Here is a 24,178-nt window from a genome sequence, read left to right on the forward strand (position 1 = left end):
TGCGTATGCGGGCACCTCCAAAGCATCACCCAGGAGTTTGAGGGTGGAGGAGGAATGTGCGCGTGGTTTCCTTAGGGGACAAATGAGGTTTGTTTGTCGAGCATTCACAGCTCGACACCAGGACAAAAGCAGGGACATAACCAAAGTACTGGGTAACACGCAGTCATTGTTCTCTAGGAAGTGACATAGACGAGCTGCTGGAAAGAGACAGGGAAGCTCTGAAATAAGAATATACATGAAATAAATCAAGGCAGAAAGGTGTTTCCTGACTAAGCAATGAGCTTTAAACGATTAGATTGAGACTTGTTTTGAGATTATTGAAGACAAGCGGTAGCAAAAGTAAGCATGTAAATCACTTACAACGAAGTAAAGATACTTCTTTAAAAAAAAAAAAGGTCAATGTAGAATTACTGACTCGAGCTTTTCACTGAAGTAAAAGTGAAGAAGTACGGGCTCTGACATGTACTCACTTAACAAAGTAGTCCCCTGGAGGACATTTCTACCTGTTGTTTTGTGCTCAGGTCTTACTTCTCAGGCAATTCATCTTTAATCATCCTAATCTTAAATTTGATGACAGTATGTTTGAATGTACTGCAATCTTTTTATTTAACTATGCTTTGTTGTGCAGAATCAATCCTGTCTGCGTTTGAGCTGCATTCCCTTAAGGCCTCTTCTCCGCGCTCCAGTGTCCCTCACTCATGTTCCTACTGGATACCGTAACATCTTTTATTGTTTTTGTCATGTTTGGTTTGTTGTGCTCGGTCGGTCTGATAAAAAACAAACAAAGAATTGCTTTTCTGTAATATTATTGTTGCATACAATCAGGCATAGTATAAGAAAGATGCAGGCCCAAAATGATGACTATAAAATGAAATGACCCCCTCCGATAAGAACGCATTAAAGCCACGGGGTTAAATTATAAAATAGTCAAACAACTATACTCAATAAAGAACCTGAACACTCTGTTCATGCAGTTTGTAGTTGTTGTTTTTCCATCTCTTTGACCAAACAATAATTGATCATTAATCAAAACTAGTCTGTGGTACTGCGTGTGAAAAGAGGAAGTGTAAAGGAAAGTGTTTGCTCCTGAAGGGAGTGGCGGGAGAGGAAACAAACCTAGAATTACATCAACAGGAGGTCACAGAAGTCCAGCCGCTCAGAGACATAAAAGAGACACGCCAGGAAACCAAAGCTTCAAAGGTAAACGGTCTACAAAAGAAGCACAAACCTCCCTGCCCCTCAGACAAACTCAACGACGATCTGCTGCATAAATAATATTCCTCAACCAAACTGTGTCCGCTCACTCCCATTACTCTCGCTTTACAGCCACAGGGGAAACTGTTTCAGATTAATGGCAGGAAGTTCCTCTAAAATGAATGAAACTGTGCTTCCCATAAAGTGATGAAGAGGTTTCGACAGTTCTTATAGGAGGCACTACATAAATAAATAACATCAATAAAAAGGAGGAAAAAGTTCGGCCTACAGTGATTTATTGAAGACAAGAATGTCTATGCTTGTAATTTGTTCAAAGTCATATTTTATTTTATTTTGAGAAAACAGGCTTTACTATCTCCCCATTAGGTAATCATAATCACAAGTTTGTTTTCCTCTTTTTCTGTTCATCAGAGATCAGGGGTTTCAATGTCAGCTTGAATAACTGATTTAAGCTGAAAATGTCAGATCAAGTAACGTCCATGAGTTCATTCACACAGACAGTTCAGTCATCCATCCTCTCTGAAAGTCACAGCAATGATCTTGAATGCTGAGAGCTAAAGGTCTAAAGCTGGATCCCCAGAAAACTACCAGATTTCCACAACATACTCGTTATCACAGGAAAATGGATTAAAGACGACATAAGGAGGCAAATGCCCGCTTCAGGCTTCTGAAGTTATTCAATTTACTTAAACAGCTTGAAGACTGCAACGTTTCAAACTTATTTATATGCTGACTTTGACTTTAAAGGTTATAACAGTTTTTAGTAGAGAAGCTGTTATGCTGGACACAAAGTGAGGAGTGTGATGGAAGTGTGTGGGCAAAGTGAAATGCTGCTTCTAGATATAGAGATTGTGAGCTTCTCTTTTAGATAGAAAAACACCATCGATCCCATGAAGTGACATTAGTCTTGTCCAGCTTCTCAAACGTTATTTTCTTCATTTAAATCTGCTCTTTTTTTTATTTGTCTGTGGACTTATTTATATGTCGTGTTCACAGCAGACACCTTTTCAAAAACAGGAGCAAATCACAACATCGAGCAGGTGGAAAAATGCAGACACCATTGAGTGTTAAAATGGACTACTTTACTCTTGCACAAGACAGTCAGAGTACATTTCCAATAGAAAAATAAAACCGCCTGCTTTGGAGCACATTTGAATGTAATTGTGCCGTTTGTCTACCACAAACCCAAACCAACGCACACAGTTCAGAGATGGACTTTAAAATGTTCATGTCTTTGCAGAGCACACATTCATTGAGCTTTTCTTTTGGTTCGTGTGTGGTTTTCTTTGTCAGAAAACAAAGAGAGCTGCTTGTCACAGTAAACATGTAAACTGTTAATGGCGGTGCAGCATTCAGGGGACACAGTCAGGAGATGCAGACAGTAAGAAGGTCCAAGAGAGGCAGGATCCATGCATAGCCATGAGTTTGAAAAAAACAAACAAACAGGAAACTGTATAAATCAGAAGAAATCTTGTTTCTGAATTAAATTGTTTTGTTTTTAAACGACCATGTCTAAACAGCAGATTGGGACAACTTGCAGGAAATTATATCTTTACATCAAGCCCCCTTCGACCCTCTCAAACCAAGATGAGTTTCTTTTTTTTAATATAGTGTTTAATGCATCCTCCTTGCACATAAATAGCATCATTATTGCTCATTAGAAAAACTAAAATCTCAAACAAGAAAAATCAAATCAGAAATAATGGCATTTCAATCTACATGGCGGCGTTTCTTTTGGCCATGACCGACTTAACCAACGAAAAAAAAGGTGAGCAACTGAACACAACCCACTCTTAACTATGAACATAAGCATTTCAAAGCGTTGTCACAGCTATTCTTCGTTTCGTACAAAATTAATCGCTCAGAAAAAAAACCAAACGATTGTAAACAGAGAGTCGGAGACTAAAGTAAAGTTAACACAAGAGAACTAATCATTTTTAATTTAAACATGTTATTGGGAAACAATAGGTCCAAAAAAACAAAAAACAAAGTCAAATTAAGCTTGTTTAGTGAATATTTACAATTCTTAAGATAATCACCGTTACAGTTTAGCTTCAGTTAGAACAAACGTGTCTTTCATTCATCAGCGCCGTTTGTTTGAGACGTCTGTATGTGACCCCCACAGACTTCATCAGCAGACTCATCGACCTCCTGATCCTGAAGAGAAAAGAGAGCAATCGATGAACAAAGACCTTCTTAATGCAAGACCACATTCATCTTAAAAAGACAGAATCATAAAGGGACAACATGTCTTTTACTTCAGGGGCTTCTGCTGCATTCTTGAAAGGCTGCTATGAGTTTTGTAAGACACTAGAGGGCGTTGTGCTGCTGAGATTTAATCCCCAAAGCTTCCCAAGGGTCTCTGCATTTATGACAACCCTGGCATTAAAGTAATGACTGCTGTTTAACTAGGTCAGATGTGGTTCATTTGCTTTATGACTTTCAACAGGACAGCAGTCTGAACAGTCATATTAGTCTGCACGAGAAAATGATCAAACATGCAAGGACAGAAAGAGATAAAACACGAGTCCTGGACATTCTTCTAAGATCAATGCGATAATGTTCAACATTGAATTCATGGTCCCTTATGGAAATATGAAAGAATTACAATCCTGTTGAACTGTTTACATACAGTTCTGTTAGTGACCCTTCAGAATCAGAAGTCTCACTATTAGAAGCAGCACTGACTGATTATCTAATTTTGTTTAAAAATCCAACTGTGCTGCAGCCTGCTGACCAATCACATCATTGCAACTTGTTGGAGTTATCTGTCTCTGCCTACTCCCCCTCTGAAATATTGTGAGTACATAGATGTTTCAGTTAATGTGTTCGTGTCTAAATGAAACTACGTTAAATGTTTAAAACAAACCATCACATCAACATTTAGATGAAACCAGATATTTATGTCTCCCATTTCTGAAAAGGCAATGTGAGCTAACTTCTTGTATTAATGAAAAAAAAAAACAATAGATCAAGAGAAATGTCATGCTTTTAAAAATGTTGCACCTTTTTTAGCAGTGCCATTAGGCCTTTGACGGTGGACATCAAAGTGCTGGATGTCCTGCTAAGGTGGTCATGGTAGGTCGTCTTCTGGTCCTCCACCGACTTCAGAGTCTCCTCAGTGTGGCTCAGACTGCGCTTCACATCCTCCAGCTCCTTGGACAAGGATTTATTGGCTTGTTCTAACTGTGCTTTAACCTTTGCATCTTCATCTGGAATGAAACATTACACAATGACGATTACATGGCAGGCAGGAAAACAGTCAAGAAGAAACTTCAAGTCAGAACACACTCATAAGCTCCTTAAACTTAAAAGTAGTTGAGAAACAAGAAGACATGGGGTTTCAAACATTTTGAAATAAGAGTTGCAGTAAAAAGGAGTCACTTGGAAAACAAAATGTACAGATTGAACGTGGGAGTCGTTCGCATTGTGCCAGTCTTTGTGTCGACAGAATTCCAAGGAGGAGTTCTCAATGAACAGAGACTGAAGAGACTTTGTTATAGCAAAACTCAAATTGAGTCAGATCATTGTCCAGCTGGACTTCTGACACAGAGTGTAGCTTGCATCGATGACATCATGAAATTATTTAAAAAATTAGAACACAATAATGAAATGTTACCCATTTTGGCATCCTGCACCATGAGCTTCTGTTCTATCTCTTCTCTCGACTTTTCACTCTTCTCCAGTTTCTGCAGCATGCTGCCGATGTCGACCAAGGCCCCGTTATAAACCATCAGATTACTGGTCTCACTGGTCTCTAACTGAGAATGAGCTTTAGAAGCAGCAAGTAGTCCCCGGTTACCTGACAAGTACAGTGAAAAAGATATTAATACATTTTTTTTCCTTTAATTTTCCTACAGCAGTTGTCCACTGTATGTTTCTTCATAGTTAAACAAAATGGGTTCCTAGTAGACCGTATAACACTTAAACAAACCAAAACATCCATATAAGCTCACCAGTGAGGTTCTCTATCTGGGCTTCATTCAAGGAGGGGATGGGTTCGTCTTTCCCCCGGTCTGTCAGTTTACGGTAGTAACAAGATTCTCTGATCACCGGTTTGTTCAACAGCTTCTTAATCTGGAAACAGACAAAAAAAAAACATCATCACATGTTATCAGACTGCCTAAGAGTAATTCATGTGAACGCAACAAAGAGTCTGGGATTCACAGCTCCAGAAACATGATTATGGGTTTGTTCACCTGAGCACGAGAAAGATGGAGTCCCAGTGTGTACAAAATCTCCTCCAGGTCTCTCTCCAGCAAATAGCCACAGTGGCTCTGGTCAAAGTAGACAAATGCCATCAGCAGATCCTTGTTGTGTGTGACCATCTGCTTCTTCTCCTAAAGTAAGGTGAACAGCCAAATTAATATTTTGAGCACGGTAAAAAAAAAAAAACGGCATCACTGCATTTCAACATGACAATAATAACAACAACAAACCTTGTCCTTTGAGGACCTCTCCTTTGAAGACTTGCGGTCATCCTTGCGGTCTTTCCTGTCTCTGTCATTGGAGTCGTCATCATCTTTGTCTGAGAAATATCAAGATGGGAAAGTGAGAACAAGGCTAAGAGATACAACATATTTTATTATTATATATTAATTGAGCTTTTAATGAGTTTTAATACAAGAATAATGTATATATTGTAAATATGTAAATATTCCAGGTTTAAAAAAAGGCCTCAGAAACAGTGGAAATGTTTTCCATCACAAACTCAGCGTGGTGCATGATTTCTCATCCTTGACCCAATCGTTTTCTGGAAATTTAAAAAATCATCTATTAAGGTTTAGTTAATAGAGAAATAGAAATATTAGTACCATCCTCCTCATCGTCATCTGCATCTTCTGCCTCCATGGGGTCATACTCCTCAGCATTGGCTGTGCTGCTATCATCTTCATTCTCGTCCTCATCTCGAGACGACTCTTTCTTCACAGTCTTTTCATCACCCTGGTTAAAAACAATTATCACATAACTATCAACAACAAAACATCGCTTACGAGGTGAACAAACTTCAAATATGAGGTCGGTTTGAGTGGCTTGCCTTCTTCTTCTCTTCCTCATCCTCTTTGGTCTTCTTCACAGCTGGTTCTTCATTCTCCTCTTCTTTTTCCTTCTTTGTTTCACGCTTTTCTGCCTCCTTCTTTTCTGCCTCCTTTTTGGCCTTCTTCTCTTTTTCCTTCTTCTCGTCTTTGGAAGGAAACGCAGCGAAGGCTTTGTAAATGCGGTAGCCAAAGTCTCTCTGTAGCATCTCATTAAACAGCTCAGCAAATAGAGAAACCTGGTCGGAGAAAAAGATATTAGCAGTCAGTTGACTACCTTAGTTAATGTGCAGTGTAGCCTTCCTTTATTTGCTGCTTTCAGTTTTTTCTAACCTCAAACGAATGCTCCTTGTTATCTTCCAGTCTGTAGTCCAGCAGCACACTCAAAGACATGACACTGCAGTCAAATTTGCCATTTTTCGCTGCCCAGTTGGGATGTACAATGATGGTTGGCTCATCAGGGAGAATGTAGCGCCTTTCCCTCCGCTGGCGCTCAAGCTCTTCCTGCCTCTTCTTTTCCTCCTCCTAAGACAGAACATCACTTCAGTAAAAGGAACACTTAGGACATTATCATTTTAATCCTTTTCCTGTAAAAATATGTGTAACATTGAAAATACTCTTTGGAATAAAAGTCTTTAGTGTCACAATAGAACATACTTAAATACAATAACTCAAGCCTCTCATATCATTATTATTGATGTATGTGTATCATAAAGTCTCTGAACCTCTCTGTCTTCCTCTGCACGAGATGGCTCCTCCTCCTCGGGAACTTTGATCTCTGGCTTCTCCGGCTCCTTGGACTCTTCCATCTGCTCCTCCACCTTCAGCTGCTTGGTAAGGCGAGCGATGAGCTGTGACTTTAACCCCTTAGAGCTTAGAGAGCGGCAATCGAGCTCTTTGCGCAGGTCATTCACCTAAAAAAAGGGAGGGTTGAGATGCTACAGGTTATGACTGGGTGGTCCAATGTAGCTGCCCCGGGTTTCCAGGTGTTTTTGTCTTATGAAATATTCAAGCTTTTTTCTCTCTCAAGGTGTTACAGTTCAATATTAATGCTCAGTGTTTAGGCAATCTCCTTGAACCTTACCTTCATTGATTTCGGATCAAGTTTAGCCCAGTGAGAGGGAGTGCTAACATCCTTTGATTCATCATCATCCTTCTCCTCTTCCTCCTTGACAGGCAACCATTGCAATAGAGACAGGCAGAGAGAGAGAAAAGTGGGATAGAAAGCAGTCAGTACAAAACTCTTGGCCTGGGTGAGCTTAAAAGATAAACCGTGCAAGAAGCAAGGTCAGATCTGTCTTTCTTTGTCTCGTCCTAGTGAGCTCTCGACTGTGTTTAAGTCCACTGCTACTGAAGCATACACAGGGAAGCTCTCTAGCTCTTATAAAAACCAACAGAAATGCCCCCAGCTGCCAATCAATCAATCTGTGGAACACAAAAAAAAGGTAAAAATCAATGAGAGGTGTGTCAAAAGGATGTTGGAAACATCAGGACAACTGAAGCTGGTCTCCAAACGGAGTGAGGATAGGGTGGCCCTATGGTCTATGACTGGGGTATTGGAAATAGCCATTTATGGGTTTTATACACCTACATCAGATAGAGGCCATCTGTCCTTCTGTCCAACCAACTGCCCTGGAAAAACCAAGTTCTACATATAGTCCAAATGAAAATGTAGAATCCAACAACAGGAAGAGACAAGAAACAGGAGTTGGGGGAGGTTCTCATTTTGGAATAAGAAGCTATTAAACTGATTTGAAAATTATGAAAACACATTTCTACAACACACACATTATTTACACGCAACTGAATCCACAGATTCCAGCCTAAGAATAATCACCTCTGGCTTATTATTTCATGGAGTTTGGCAGACAAGTGTTAAACCAATTTGCAAGCACCCAATTTCAAAGCAAGTTAAGCAAGTATTGTTTGAGATAATGCACAATAAAATGCCAGGATTACAATGATTTGTTACACCCAGAAAAGCACCCAATTATGAGGTGATTAAGGAGCTGGAAGCTGCTTTATCAGATGCAATCAGGGCCTACACAACCCGACCTAGTCTCACTGCTTCCACTGTATGTGTCTGCTGGATGTGAGGGAAGGTGAATGTGCTGATGGAGAAATGGAGGAGTTGGAGCAGAGGAGAAGGGGCAGGTGGAGGTGTAAACAGAAGAATTCTAGGTGAGGTTTGGTGGGGAAATAATCTGCCTGTGTTGGCGTCTGTCTGCGTGAGTGGTGAGGTATGCTTTGTGTCTGATGTGTGTCTGGTTTTTTTGTAATTCCTGTGCCTTCCTGTGAGAAGCGGAAATGAGAAGAGAGGGATTAGCGGTTCAGTGCCTGTTCTCCATCCGCCTCCTTTCGCTCGGCCGACAGCTTCTCAGCCAGCTGCTCCCGGAGTCGCCGTGACAGCACCTCCCACTCTGAGCGGGTAGGAAGACAATGCCAAACATCCGGCAGAAACAAAACCACTGTCTCCACATGAGCAGGGACTGTCCGCCCCTTGTGTGTCTCCTCCGGCCGATGATAGCGAATCTCTGCAAAACGATACCTGTCGCAAAGGAAGAAGGTGCATTGGAAAGAAACATTCTGGTCAGGGCACAGTATAAAAGGCAAGCCTTGCTAGGGCGAGCCTTCTACATCTACTCCCCTCCCAAGAGTTCACTCAATGATTGTAAACATCATTACAGTGACCCTTCTCCCACACAACACACAGCGAAGACATATGGACCCAGTCTGCAGCTCTCCAACTGTTGTCACAGGTTACGGCAGCCGTTTTGAGAAAATTGACAGACAATCACACAAAGTAAATCATTCCCCCAAATTCATCCCCATTATCGCTTCAGCCAATTATGGATGTGTTCTGCACTTAACCTAGGATACACTTAATGCACTACGTTAGGGTTGTGCAAAGAGAGAGAGAATCCACAGGACAGTGAAAGCCAGTTAAATATGTAAGATATTTAACAAAGAAAATAGAAAAATAAAAAACAAAGAATTGGTAGTGTCTTCTGGTCCAGGCTTCTGCTTCCAGCCACAGTCCATGCGTTAGATTTTTTTCACAATGGAATATGCGTGTTTATATAGAGAGAGTATGAAAGAAAGAGAGAGCCAAGACGACAACACACAAAAGGCCGAAAAGGCCGTAGCACAACACAATAAACAATAACAAGTAAATGATATGTAGCAAATCAATAACACACTTCTTATTAATAGAACAAGGAAACAAAAATGTCACTGAAAATATCCAGGATTGGATTTATTATAAAAGTAGTAAGAGTAAGCAGTATATTTTAGTTTTTCAATCCAAGATAAAAACTCATAGAGACAATCTATGAGAAACTTATGAGAGTAATAGCTCTTACCACTGAGTGCACAGACTAAGGTCTATGCCTGTGAGGGCCTTGCAACAGCGTATGGCTGTCTTTATAAGGACAGAAGGATCCTTCTCTGGGTCAGCTCCATCCAGAGAGGGAGACCAGTGACCACCAATGGCCATGGCCTCATCTTTACCTCTCATTCCCACCAAAAACTAAAGGAGAAAGACAGACGGGGACAAAGAGAGCCACAGAGTAGCATAGGTTAGATGGAATGGGGAATGATAATGCGGATAATGGTTAGGATCGGGAAAAGAACAAAAGAGGGCAGAGACAAAGAGAGATAAAAAGGTCAGCAGTACGTCCAAACAATTTTACCTCTGAGGCGCCACAGGAAAGCCAACCTCAGTTAGGACATTTCCACATTGTAGAAACTCAGCAATGGAATAGGATCATTACATCACTGTCAGCTCACGTGCATCAATCAAGCAGAAAAAGTGTGTGTAGTACCTTGATGAGTCTAGCAGGATGTTGGAAGGAGTCTTTGACTTCCTGGGTGTCCTCTGCCAGAGCACAGGACTTGTGATAGAGCTCCTCTATACTGGGGTTAGCCAGCAGCATCACCTGTAACATCAGGAGACCCCGTTGAAGTCATAATCCTTCAAACTTTGATTAAACCTTTTATTAAAAGGTAATAATCATTTTTCTTTTAAGAGTAAAAAAAACTGACAATACATTGAACACAAAATGCAGGCCCGTTCCACTTACAGCCAGTGATACACACACGTCTGCTTATGTTACATGTTCAAAACTTGATGTTATAGATTACAGCAAATGTATTATTCTCAGATGGGTTTTTGTGTTGAGTTTGTAATGCTGTGATGCAGGGGCGATTCCAAAGGGTAGCAGGGGTGGCCTGGGTATGACTACCTTCTTTAAGAATAGAGGCAAGCACATTCATTTTTCATAATTTCACAATTTCCTGATCTGTGACTTAAATTTGTGATCTGATGGAACACAACCGAAAACACAGAATTCAGATGTTAAAATGGAATTTTTTTTTTTTACTGAATCTGGAAAGATTTAAAATGTTTTAATAAAAGGTGTACAGTCTATCTGTTTCAGTTCTATAAACAGACACATCCCTTTAGTTAGTCCCTAAAAATAACTATTTCTGCGTTGGATTTTTCCAAAATGACGGTGCTAAAAATCGGATTTTACCGATTAGGTTCACACTTGGGATGAACTCAAGAGACAGCCTCCTAAATGGTAGACTTAGAGTCAGACACAGACATCTGAGGCAGAACTAATCCTGTTGTTTTAAGGATTGCTTCTGGTTTTAACAAGCCTCTCCACACAAGGCTCATCTGTATTGATAACAGAATCTAGAATGTCTTGTCAAAAAAAACCATAGAACAAAAAAGTGCAGTGATTGCTGCAGAGGACTGCCGGTGAAGTTCACCCATCGCAGGTGAGTACAACTCTCTCTGCAGACTAAAGTGCATCCTCCACCTTTCATCTTGTTTCCGTATAAAGCGCTGGAAGCTATTTAACTACCCTCGTTCATGCGACGAGCACCACGGACAGGAGTAATGAAGTGTGGGTCATACTGGCTGGGAAATCTGTTTACATTGCAGAATATTTGTAATTAAATATAAATATTGATATTTGGGAACAGCTGATAGGTAACTGGATTACCCATCAAGTTGACGATATATTTCCATATCAATATTTGGTCCCGCCCCTACTTTCAAACCATAAAATGCATCTTACTGAATATGAAAGACACACTAGTACAATGTATTTGATAGTGACAGTTGTACCTTTGCGCTGTAGGTGTGATTAGCATCTGGAGGGTCCAGCACGGCCGTATTCTTGACTAGAGGATCCACCTCTTTGTGCAAGATGTGAAAGTTACAGGCATTACTAAACTGGAAGGGCCTGGTCATAGGGAAGGCATCCACCCATGTGAAGACAGCATCAAAGAAGTCGCTGGGAATGTAGAGGCTCTGATAGCGCCTTCTCAGCTCCATCATGTCACAGCTGGACCTGAAAACCCACAGAGGACAGTTTACTTACACAACACTTGACACGCACCACTGACAACTTTAGATACAGTACGATGCTGCAGGCATATGTTTAAGATTGTACTCACCCATCTAAGCTAAACTTCGAAAACTGGACCGTGTAGCGAGGAACCACCCTGCGAGGCCGTCGAGGTGAGCGTTCACGTCTAGGAGAACGCTCTCTGGAACGTTTCCGTGTGGGTGAGCGTTCACGTGACCGCCTGCGCTCCCGATCTCTGTCCCTGTTGAAATTAAGAGTAAAAACACAGAGGTAGATAACCAGGGGTTGACATTTGCCAATCGCTCTTTGGGCCATTACCACCAGTATCACTGGAAAACGATGTGAAATGATCAATTATGTGTTACTGCTTTTTTATTTTTCATGGCAGTATTTGAACCGCCCCGTGCAGGTCAGTGGGATGTGTATTCAGCTGGCCTAGAGTCTTTCAGTTGGGCATCTGGACCAGTTATAATTGAGGCCCACAAATAAAAGCATATTAACATATACACTATGTTGACAAAATCTGACTTCTTGGGTGACATTTATCACCACCTCACCTGCGTTCCTCTTTAGTCCTCAGGATGAGCTCAGGGCCTCGGTCATTGCGACTAGGGAAACGAGGTGGAGGCTCGATTCTTCGTACTGGCTGTGGTTGAGGCATCATTCTAACTGGAGGCTGAAGCAGACCGCCAGTAAACACATCTAAAAACAAGGGAAATAATGCAAAGCAACAGCTAGTTCAGCCTACTTATATATACCACAAAGAAGTCTTTGATTTTCTTGTCAATGCTGTGCCAAATTACTGGAAACTACGACAATGCAATTCCACTGATAAAGATTTCACCTTTGGGTGGAGGCTGTGGCAACAGAGGCTGTGGGGGGTTTTGGAGGAGAGGGGCCAGAGAGGCAGCAGAAAGCTGGGCCTGGAGGAGAGATGGAGGGGGGGCCTGGTTCGGAACACCGAATGTGTTTGGAGGAGGTAGCGACTGTAGCATGTTGGGGGCTGTCTTCATCATATTAGGAGGTTGTTGTTGGCTCTAGAGAAGGAATGGAAAAAAAAGGAGATAGTTTATTTTTAAAAACCGATCTGCTGAAATCTACATTTATGTCTGTGCAAGAAGAATTCAACAAGTCAGTTGCTGCTGGAAAAATATATATATTGGAGGTTAGGTTTCCTAATCTACAAAATACAGAATGAAGAAACAAAGTCTTGGTTGCACTTATTTTTTGACTAGGCTAGCTGTAATGTCTATATTTAAATTGAAAAAAATACCAGATCTGTCTTATCCAGCACTACCTGCACGAGACAACATTAATGACTAAAATTATATTTTATCCATGTACCCTGCTGAAAGAATCACCAATAATATATTAAGAAAACAAGAGTGCAGAAACTCTTTTGAAAAAAATAAACAGCTCAAGCGTCATTAATTTGTAAAAAAAGAAGAAAAAGAAAAGACATTTATCCTCAAAAAAGTTGTGATCCACAACAAAGGCACATTCAGAATTTTAAATTAAACTATAGAATAGTTTCACTGTTTCCAAAAAAAATTTAATTATCCATTCGGCAAAGACAGCAAACTAAGAGTCGAACCTGCGGTTAAGAATAGATGAATGTATTGAATTGGATGAGCAAGAAAGCCTGGAAACAAAAGAAAAGGCTAAGAAACAAACTGCATAGAGAGAGAGTTAGGGGGTTACATTTTGTCTGTTGTCCACAGCGGAGTGCATGTCTGAGTAGCGCAGCTGCATCCCTGGCTCATTATAAAGGCCGCCCAGCTGTGGGGAAGCTTGAGGTAAAGGCTGAGGCTGCTGCTGATGCTACAAGGGAATGAGAACACAACAGTCAATAAAATACAGGGAGACCCAGGAAAAGATCAAATCTGAAGAAAGAAATAACTCTTAATACTTAAACATATGATGCTTCTCCTCAGACAATGTCCTATGAACAGTCCAGTATTTAAAATAAAACTTTGGGAAACCAAAATTTGAAACAGATAGCTTATTATCTCCATCTCCAAGTGAGTTTAACTTTGCAAGATCAAATTAATTGATAAAAATGACTGAATTAAAAAGACGGAAAGTCCAGAAACTATTTTTGAGGCGTTTATTTTTACTAGCGTTTCTGTGAAGTGTACTAAACCCCCTCCCCCCCAGTTTGTATATATGTTGGAAAATAGTGTTTTCCATCCTTCTTGATGACATAGTGCAGCCTCTGAGTGTCCTTACCGACTGATTTGTTAGCTGAGGTAAGGTTTGGATGCGCTGGGCGTTCCACTTGAAGGGCATGTTGGGGTTGTACACAGCTTCCACTAGGACCCTGTCACCCACTTGTGGAGTCTTTCCCTTTACAGCACTGGAAAGATAAAAGACAGCATTGGCTATATGCAAAGAAAGATCTGTTTCATATTTCAAAAAAAGTGCATGCATCCTATGAAACTGTCTGTTGTGGCTGCCTGGGAAATGACAATGGCATGGTAACACTGACCTAATAAAAAGTGAGTGACAATTTTAAGCACAGAGTGAGAAAAATATACAAAAAAAGGCATACAGAGAAATCAACTTTATTCCACAAAAGGCCCCATTGTTGTCACCTTAGCTGAAAGAAGACATCCTCATCTACAAAGCCAAATGTGTCATGTAGCTTGTTGACGACTCCAGTGAAAACTCGCTGCTTCTGTGGCTGCGTCTGCTGTTGGTGGCTTGAGCGGGGTGTTGGATAGGATACAGTAATCTGGGCTGTTTGCTGGGGGTTGGACAGACTAAGGCTGGTGGGCAGAGCAACTGGGGGCTGAGGGTTGGGAAGAGAGAAAAAACATTTAGCTGTGAACAACAATAGTTCACATGACTAAAGAATATCAGTAAATGTTTTTGAAACAAATAAAAATGTGTGTTTTTTTCTGTTTGTACAGTTCAGTAAATAGATATGACTATTCCAGGCATTTCTTTTTCTTCTACTTTGAGAAATGGACAAACAACATCATGAAGAGTTGTTCTGGGATAAACTAGACGAGAAGTATTTACATCAGGGTAGTTTTTTTTTTTAATGTGACAACTTCACAGATAGTCTGTTGTGTTACCTCTCAGCACCTCTTCAGGTTTCTGAACATGTTTACATGAAAAATGTATGTGCACAGGTTTCAAAAATACATTTGTATGAAATGTAAATAAAGTCACATTTGTGACAACCCTATATTTGTATTCCTGTAAAAGTATGAGGTGAGCGGCTGATTTTGCACATTACCTGAGAGAGCAATGCCTGTTGAGGCTGTGGAAGCTGAGAGGAACAAAAAACAAAACAAGAGTGAGGATTTATTTACTTGACAACAGATCACACTTCTCATCAGTCCACAGTTGTGTGTCATGTCATTATTCTTCAACTGGAAACAGGTTCTTATAACACTAAGAAAACACTCTCACTGTAGCTTGAACGTTGTATTTGAATTAAGCTTACAGAACATTCACATGAGGGACAATTCATTAGAAATATGAATCACTATAAAGATGAAGACACAAAGTAAAATGAGTCAGTGTTTCACCTGATGAGGTACATTGTACAGTTGCTGTTGAGGGGGTTGCTGCGGAGGTTGCTGCTGTTGCTGCTGCTGCTGCTGCTGCTGTTGTTGTTGTTGTTGTTGTTGTTGTTGCTGCTGCTGCTGTTGTTGCTGATACTGCTGGAGGGCAGAATTGATCTGGGACTACAAAAAAAATGAGGAATAGAAGTTTATTAAACAGTTATTGATGTAGCCACGAAAGGGTGAATAGATTTATTATTCTTAAATCTCCCCGTCTGTGACTAACCTGCTGTAATGCTGCAGCAGCAGCTGCTGCAGCCTGCTGCTGCAAGGCAGCAGTTTGCTGAGAAAGCTGATAGTTTGCAGCAGACTGGTTACTGAGCGAGACTGCGGCCAAGGCGGACTGCTGAGAGTACACTGAGGGAGAGGCTCCCAGGAGAGATGACTGTTGCACACCAAGAGCTGCAGACAAAGAAATTATGGCAACAGATTAAGAGAAACGAGAGAAAATAGGGTACAATGCACACCTTAGAGCAGAACAGGATAAGGGAGATGATGTAATGTAATTAAGGTGTATGAAAATAATAATTCCACATAATAAAAATATTTAAACATTCAATATTTGAGAAACTGAGCCGCCAATACAATAGGAACGAAGAAGCTCAGAACTTTTTGTTTGATACACTCACAGTGCAGACTGTTGAGGTCAAGAGACTGTCCCGAGTGGCCTGGCTGGGACACCGCTGTGGTTGCAAATTGAGTTGCCCATGGCGGATTCTTTTGTCCCCCAAATTGGGCCATCGCTCTCTCAGGTGATGGGAAATCTCTGCTTACAAGGCTGATGATTGGCACTGAAAACAAACACACACACACACAAAGACAGACTGTTAAAAAACCAGCAGATTAATTGTGATACTTTTTTTAACCTAAAAGAAAGATAAAGATTAGAAGAGATAAAACTCTGTGGTATGAGTGATAACACACATTACAGATACACATTACATTTCACAGTAATCAAGCAGAGAGATAAACAATGAAGCATTTAAACTGCAAAAGAGCCAAACAAGGTGTCAAGAGGAAAAGATGTGTTACACTTTGGCTTCTTAAAGACATCTTAAAGAGGCTCACATGACAATAAATGTAATCTTAAATGCTGTTTACATCGGTAAACTATAATAAAAGCCTCACTCAGGCATATAGTCATGTTTCAATCAATAGTTTTCATGCATTCCCCTTGCTTTGTGCAGAGCTCTGTGGATAAAGAGCTGCTGACTCGACAGGTTAAACGCCTGACAGACTCGCTAACATTAGCAGAGGCTAGCTGCAGCCTGCTAACATTTGAGGTCCGTTTAGCAATGTTTTTCTTCAGTTAACAGCAGCCAGCTAAAAGCTTAAAGTCGATGTCACTCTGTCGACATGATTAAAATATAACTTAACTTATTAAAGTGTTAAAAAACTGGGCATGTTTACGCGTCAGTAATAAAGGCAGAGAAGCTAACAGCGTTAGCTTCGTGCAGGAGGCCCGGATGTCTGTAACAGATGGCACTGACCGGTCAATGGTTTTAAAGATGCTAAATCTTATATTCACTGATGGCAGCAACTCTCCTGTATTTATTTCATGAGAGTTTTTCAATTATGCATCAAACGGACATGAAACCTAACGCATTTACGTCTCTGAATAAAACATAGTCAACACAGCTTACCGTTGTCCGTTGCTGTTTAGACATCAACTGCGCATGCGCGGGTTAGAGAAACCGCTTCGTGCCTGATGGGGGGGTCGTCCGGATTTAATAGTTTTTGTAATTTTTACTTTTCTGTTAAAACTACTATACCCACACGGCATGAACACAAATCATAGTATAAAATAAAATAAATGATTTAGTGTCAAGACTGTTTGAAATGCCATTTAATTTGCTTTTTATTCCAGCAGAGGACTAAAGTGTGTACTGCCCTACAAAGGCAAAAGACCTTAACTCTCCAGAGTGTAGAACTGAGAAAAATGACTTTAAAAGTCTTTTTGTTGTCCAGCCAAATGAGTTGCAGGCAGAATATTGGAAATGTAGGCAATTCTTTGAGATTATTGATGTTCATAAAAATCTTTAGCCTTGATCTTTGGCCATTATGTGGAAGTTAAGGTACTCTGCCTTTGCATTGCCTGTACAATAATAACGGGTCATGTGAAGGCAAAAGGCATTAACTTCCATTTGATACTGTATTTCACTTGGTTGCATGGTAAAAATAACACAACCACACAGCTTTTTTTGCTACACTTTAGTCAAGCTGTTGTGTGTGTCAGAAGTGCTTGATGACAGATATTAAAACAAAGGCATAACACCTTAACGCCACTGCAGTAAAACAGTAACTTCACTTTGATCTGCAGCAAAACAAAGGCAAAGACCCTGATGAGTGAAGTTACTGGACTCTGCCTTGGTTTCTCGAGGGCTTTTGGAAGTTAAGGAAAATACAACCTACTATTTTCTAAAAAAAAACAACGACACAATTGACTCAAGATATCTGTCCACATAATAAAGCACATCTGTAATGTTCCAAAAATGAAATAATTGAAGTTACTGCCTTTTGCCTTGGCAGGGCAGTGTAGTCATACATTAGTGAGCACACGACAGAGTTGCTTTCAAACTTTGAACTTTGATTTGATACAGTACATTTCAGGCAGAGCACAAAGCAGATACATATCGCATACAGATCGTAAGGACATGAGATGGTTAACCTACTTCAGCCTTGTGAAAAAGTGTAGGTTAAACACTGTGTTATACTGAAGATGATGCACAAGAAAAAAAAAAAGGTTATCTTCTATTTTCTGGCAGCAACAACTGGAATACTATCAGATCATCATTCTGCATGACCATGACAACTGTCAAAGACTTTCACAATATCTTCTATGAAAATATTATTTCAAAATATACAATATTTATAAGAAATAAATACATCAAAACATTTACAAGCATCAGAGCAGAAAATTTAGACAGACAAGAAGAATAACTTTTTTTTCAGGATCCAGGAATTTCCTGTATCACCCGCTCTTGGTGACATGGTAATACAGTATTCACATACAAATTACAGCTGGAAGTGTTAACAGTTTATGGTGTGCACACAAAAAGCAGATAATAATGTCTCTCTTCTTTCTTATGATAGAGAGGGAACTAGTGATGGTAATATATGGTTGTGTTTGTTTACACAGTGGAGCATCATTTTCATTTTATGCAATCCATGACTGCATTTTTAATCTTGTAATTTGCGCTCCAGCTCCGTGAAAACCTTTGCGTTGATTTCGTCCACTTCGTCTTCCACCTAGGAAAACAACAACGAGTTAAATGTTAAAATATTTGAAGAATATTTTTTTTTACCATCTGTCCATATATATCATTTTAGCATCAGGTGTTAAATGCATTACAAAATCAATCTTTCCTTTTTTTCTCAGCATTTTATTCCATTCTACGTAACAAAGTTAGACTTGAGAGGCCAGAATTGAATAGACTGAATTCTGTCACACAACAATTTCTTGCATTTGATGATCCAAACTTTCATCCAGCAAAGTAGAGAGTAGTAAAGCTTGGTCTACAAAAAATAACTTGTAATATTCACTGTCCATTCAAAATGATAAATCCTACAAGCAAACCACAGTTTATAATCACCTGCTCCACATTGTCCACTTCTGGAATATAAAACTGCATCATGTTCTGAATACCATTCTTCAAAGTGACAGTAGAGCTGGGACACCCTGTGCAGGAACCAACCAGCTTCAGCTTGACTGTACCCTCCTCAAACCCCTTAAAGATGACATCGCCTCCATCCTCCTGCACTGTAGGTCTTGATACACAGGACCACATCAGTTAAAACAGAACAAAGCGGCACACAGCAACACAAAGCACAGACAAACTATCTCTCGCTTAATTTGGAGCCTCATTCTTATACGTGCTTTGTAAATCAGTATAAAAGAGACACACTGATCAAGATTAAAACTATTCCTAAACACACATTAACTATCAAACAGTAGGCTAAAAGACAAACAAACAAACGATCCATCAATTCTTCTTAAGGTGGCATGTTTTGTACCTGATTCTGGTGTCCAGAAGCTCCTTAATCATGGAAACAATATCATCATCATCTTCAGAATGGCCTGCAATAAGGACAAAGTTTGGGTACATTTACAAAAATATGCAGTGAACCAGATGCCTAAATCTTTAACATGGATTGGGAGAGACAGCAGACAAACAACACTGTCTGAACAGAACAGGAAAAAACATCTCTACATATTTGAGTGTAGAGATATTGTATATTTATTAATGATAACGTATATTATGTGTATATAGGTGCATTAATCCTTTCTTTTACATTTTAACATTTTAGGTAATTAGTTTATGAATTAGTTGTGGATAGTAAAGAGGAATTCCATTTGGTTTATCTGTTGTTTGAGTTTGTGATACAGATTAAGTGTTGTGGCTTTTAAATTGTATGGTTCAACCGTGAGGTCCAGATTGCCGTGTTTTCTCTTTGTATCAGGGAGCTACATCACACCTGGCCGTAAAATCTATTAGAAAAGGTGGTAATAAGTTCACCTATAAAGACTTTGGACGGCAATGCCATATACCGTTGCCAGTATTTTCTGCCTCCCTTTATCTTTCTGCTCTCATTAACTGAAATGACATTTATACTTGCTGTTTACTATCCGTTAAAACCACACGTCTGCAGCATCACTCCAAGAGGAGTAAAGGGACCGTTTCAAACGTACTGCTTTCATTGTGCACTGCCCCCGTTGTTATCGGATCACCACTCTCAAAGAACTTAGCAATGGCACCCAGAGCGTGGCGCTTAATGTCCGTCCATTCAACGTCCTCGTCTGTCTGATAAGAAAAACAAAGATCTCATGTGATGTCTCCCAAAGGAATGGTTTAGGTGAGTGGTATCACAGAGACAACGTGCAAAAGTATATTCAATACTTACTTTAGTGACTGTGATAAAGTCAGGACCAAAGAACACACTTTTCACTCCTTCGATCTCAAACAGGTCCCTGGAATAAATATATCATATCATGTTATTGTTCGTTTAAATGAGAAGGACTGCAGCATGGAGTCTGTGTCCACGGTATTCTATTATTTGCGATAAACACATCCACTTGTACCAGCTTTTATCAAGGGAGTCACACATATATGCACTGCTTTTTTCAGTTTTATTAATTGAAATGAAGTCATTTAAATTTAAGTATTGATGGAATAAATAAGAAAACACATCATGGTATCTACATAATTGTGTTAATTCAGTTCATGCCGTCAGTTCCTCTAATTCACAGATACCCTGGAGTATCACTTTGTGTTATTTGCAAAAGGTGCACTGATATCTTCTTCCTCTCCTTACAGGTAACTTTATCACTGTCAGAAAGTGATGATGCTACCATGACAGCTCAATAAAGATAACAACAACAGGAAACAGTGAGGGTTTGACTGTGCTTCTGCTTTAAAAAAAAACTACACACCGGTTTCACTTCTGCCCTTTCCGTCAAAAATACTCGAGCACACGGTCCTTAGTCAAGTGTCTGAGTTCCTGCCCAGAACGATCTGTTTGACCCAAATCAGTCACGCTTTTTGCAGGTTCACTCTACTGAGACTGCGCTACTGTTGATTACAGAATCACTACGAGCTGCCAGAGCTGCTGGTCAGTCCTCAGTTCTATTGCTGCTAGACCTGTCTGCTGCCTTTGACACAGTTAACCATCAAATCCTCCTTAGAGTGTCTTGGAAGGGAGAAGTGTCAGAAGCACACAATTTTTCCACAGGGGGGCATCAAGGGTCAGTTCTTGGTCCCCTTCTCTTCTTCATGTACACCACCTCACTTGAGGAAATAAACTGCTCTATGGCTTCTAACTGCACTGCTATGCTGACGATCCAGCTCTTCCTGTCATTCCCCCCCAGATGACTTTATAGTGATATCACACATCGACTATTGCAACTTCCTACGGGCATGTTTTCCTACATGCACAATCAAACCTCTGCAGATGATCCGAAATACTGCAGCACGACCGGTCCTCTACCAACCCAAAACAGTGCACCTCCCTCCGCTGTTCACCTCCATCTAATGGCTTCGGGTTACTTCTTGAATCAAATTTAAAACAATGTTGCTCACTTACAAAACAGCGATAAAAATGGCTCCTAAACATACAGGTCTACATTTCCTCCCGCCCACTACACTCACTTTCACCAATGAAAGGCGTCTGATCCAACCTTCACAACAGGGCCCGACGTCTCTAGCTAGACTCTTCTCTTCCGTCAACCCCCCAATTGTGGAACAAACTACCAAACTCCATTCAATCTGGAGAGTCCCTTTGCTAAAGAACTAGCTCTTTCATGAACAATTACACACTTAATGATATTGATGAAGACGATGACGATATTAGGCTGGTTTTGATGCTGATAAGAACTCTAAAGAGCAGCTGTCGATGTTGCTGATGATGGTATATTAACTTTAAATAAAAGTGCTTTGTCTCTGTGCAGTGCCTGTCAGCAGCTGTGTGACCGTCTAGATCCTTGTCTTGTACTTACTCTCTGATGTTCGGTTCTTTGGATAAAAGCGTATGCTAAATAAATTTTAGAATTACCAATAAGAAAGAATTGGGAGAATGGAGAAACCAACACACTTCTTCTACCCTCAATTTCAAGTGTCAAAATGATGACCCCTGCAGAACATGTCTTATCAAGCAGACACAAATAATGAGTTACAGAGAATTTTCCCCATTCTCTTAAATTATGATTATGATGTCTACCTGCAAAGTAAAACACCTTGTGTTATTTCATTGTGCCTTGCTGAGTTACTTTAAGCTCCTGTGAGGTGTTTTTTTGGCTGGTTATGAAACAAACTGAAATTAAGACTCATGTATCTTCATTGATATAATCTACAAACGCAAACAGGTCAGTCTAGTGTAGTTTTTCTTTTATGTCTGTCATCACCTCAGGATAGTTGTCAGATGGGGTAAATAACAGCAAACTGCCTAAACAGCATTTTCTTCAATGTGTGCATACCAAAGATTCTTTCTAAGTTAGACAATTCAAATATATGAGACGTTTTCTAACCTGTTTCAGACAAGATCAGAAAACAAGTAATTCGTCAAGCCAGTTCAAACAAAAGTTCCTAACATGAGCTTTAAACAACTGCTTCTACAAATGAAGAAAACATGTCTTGTCTACAATTCACTTAACAGACGCTTCTTATCCAAAGCGACGCACATCAGAGTGTAAGTACAACACTAATCCACAGCAGAGGTAGCAATGCAGGGTTAAGTGTCTCGCCCAAGGACACATCGGAGCATGTTGCTCAGCTGGAGATCGAACCCTTGACCTTCCGGTTGAGAGGTGACGACTCTACCAACTGAGCCACAGCCGCCCAAAAGTCCTGCTGCCTTATTCCAAAACTGCATATTAGATTTCTGTCTCTACAAGCGGACTGCCAAACCTTCACATAACCAGAAAGAGTAAAGAGAAAACCTAAAGCACCACCTGGCTAATGATGAACACTCGGCAGAGCTTGGAGAGGGAAAGTCAAGCGTCCCACTTCCTAGAACATCTTTTCCAGGAAGAAACTTCAAGCTTCTTGGGTTTGGAGTGTCCTGAGTCTGGATTGACAGGAGTCTTACTGAAAAGCATTAAAGGGGAGGAGGGAGGAGGGAGGAGGAGGAAAGGTATCTTTGTAAAGTTTGTGATTTGTCGTCTTTTCACCTGACATCATTAAGACAAAGATGAAAACTATAAATGTGTCCAAAAAAACACCGGTGTCTCACTTGAGAAGTGCGTGGTTCCTGCCCCGGGCCGAGGGAGAGGTTTTGTGAGGCTCTGGGTCGAGCACTGAGAGTGGTATGAGCTTCTGGTCTTCTCTTGAAACCTTACACACAAAAGAAACCACAACACGTTTTTTTTTGCCAATTAACACTTGGACTTAAAACTCTTCCAGTAAGAGATTAAAATAAATAAAAAATACACAGTTTGATAAGAGGTGAAAGCAACACTTGCAGATTTATTTAAAAAAAAAAAGAAAAGAAGAAGGAGTCGAAACTACATTATACTCAGGCTTTAACACTGACATCCTATTATTAACTTAAGTACTTTACACTTCTAGCCGAGGTAGATAACGATAAGCGGGCTCGACTTTAACAACAGTTGTTTTGTAATCACCAAAAATGTTAAAGTTAAAGACGAACGGGATTAAATTGAAAACCCGTCATCCTACGTGAGTGTCGCAGTTTGCTTCACTGCTAGCCAGCTGCTAGGTGGCTAATGACGTCACCTCAATAACACGCCTGAACAATCAAAGTTTAACAAGCGACACAGAAGCGTCACAGCAAGCGGCACAGACGCTGTTGAATGCGGGTTTTTTTTGTTTTTTTCAAACCTAAAGTGAGCCGTGTTTCTTGCCCGTAACAAGTGGCGAATTCCCCATCTCATGTGCGACGCCATTTTGTTTGTTTTGAAAATGAGGACCCCCCCCCCCGCGTGGTAGACCGCGCGAGCTCCTGAACAGGAAGTTAATCGTCTCTGTTGCATTTCTATTTACAAATATTTACCTACGTACTTTTCTTAAGGATAAATATACACAATGAGATAGTAAAACTTTATTTTTTTTTTATCAGTAATACAAGTTGTATTTTTTTTTATTATTGTCTAGTAGTTACTGGTGTCATAAACTGGGGCTAACACATATAACAACTCTTTCTTGTATCCTAATATATTATACACAAGCCTTTAAAAACTAAAACTTAAAGTAGCACTACAACAGTATGATGATTTCGTTTTTGCTTTTACCCTTTCTAGGCCGACTGCATCATATTTTGTGTAGTCTTACACTGCAGGGTAACAACATTTCTTGTATTTATTGAGCTATTCATGTTTTAAGTGGATGTGGAAATGACAATAAATGCTCTGAAGTGACTGTAAAAATCAGCTTTTAAACAGCTGTTTAAAAGAAGTAAAGTAGCACAAATCATTTTCTCTTAAAAGTATAAATATTTAGTTGCACGAAAAGAAATAGAC

At 40.1% G+C, this 24,178-nt stretch overlaps 2 protein-coding genes across 2 annotated transcripts; both read right to left on the reverse strand.

Moving 5' to 3' along the window:
* Nucleotides 1-2,275: 2,275 nt before the first annotated feature.
* Nucleotides 2,276-16,886, reverse strand: ccar1 (cell division cycle and apoptosis regulator 1). The gene is made up of 26 exons (XM_020648094.3): nucleotides 16,851-16,886; nucleotides 15,837-15,998; nucleotides 15,434-15,609; nucleotides 15,172-15,330; nucleotides 14,877-14,909; nucleotides 14,227-14,423; nucleotides 13,862-13,988; nucleotides 13,334-13,453; nucleotides 12,477-12,669; nucleotides 12,190-12,334; nucleotides 11,721-11,873; nucleotides 11,389-11,614; nucleotides 10,076-10,189; nucleotides 9,614-9,780; nucleotides 8,589-8,799; nucleotides 7,336-7,419; nucleotides 6,977-7,165; nucleotides 6,585-6,776; nucleotides 6,254-6,490; nucleotides 6,030-6,159; nucleotides 5,655-5,743; nucleotides 5,415-5,555; nucleotides 5,172-5,292; nucleotides 4,835-5,017; nucleotides 4,222-4,427; nucleotides 2,276-3,372 (listed from the first exon to the last, which is right to left on the reverse strand). Exons 2-26 carry the CDS (start codon nucleotides 15,946-15,948, stop codon nucleotides 3,292-3,294), a joined length of 3,786 nt encoding a protein of 1,261 aa, XP_020503750.2. The 5' UTR covers nucleotides 15,949-15,998; nucleotides 16,851-16,886; the 3' UTR covers nucleotides 2,276-3,291.
* Nucleotides 16,887-17,038: 152 nt separating this feature from the next.
* Nucleotides 17,039-23,676, reverse strand: zgc:110319 (uncharacterized protein LOC796111 homolog). The gene is made up of 8 exons (XM_020648124.3): nucleotides 23,541-23,676; nucleotides 22,933-23,033; nucleotides 22,652-22,787; nucleotides 20,110-20,176; nucleotides 19,898-20,009; nucleotides 19,222-19,285; nucleotides 18,801-18,975; nucleotides 17,039-18,456 (listed from the first exon to the last, which is right to left on the reverse strand). Exons 1-8 carry the CDS (start codon nucleotides 23,603-23,605, stop codon nucleotides 18,388-18,390), a joined length of 789 nt encoding a protein of 262 aa, XP_020503780.2. The 5' UTR covers nucleotides 23,606-23,676; the 3' UTR covers nucleotides 17,039-18,387.
* Between the last annotated feature and the right edge of the window lie 502 nt (nucleotides 23,677-24,178).

This window comes from Labrus bergylta, chromosome 10 (assembly GCF_963930695.1).
Source record: "Labrus bergylta chromosome 10, fLabBer1.1, whole genome shotgun sequence".
NCBI lineage: Eukaryota > Metazoa > Chordata > Actinopteri > Labriformes > Labridae > Labrus > Labrus bergylta.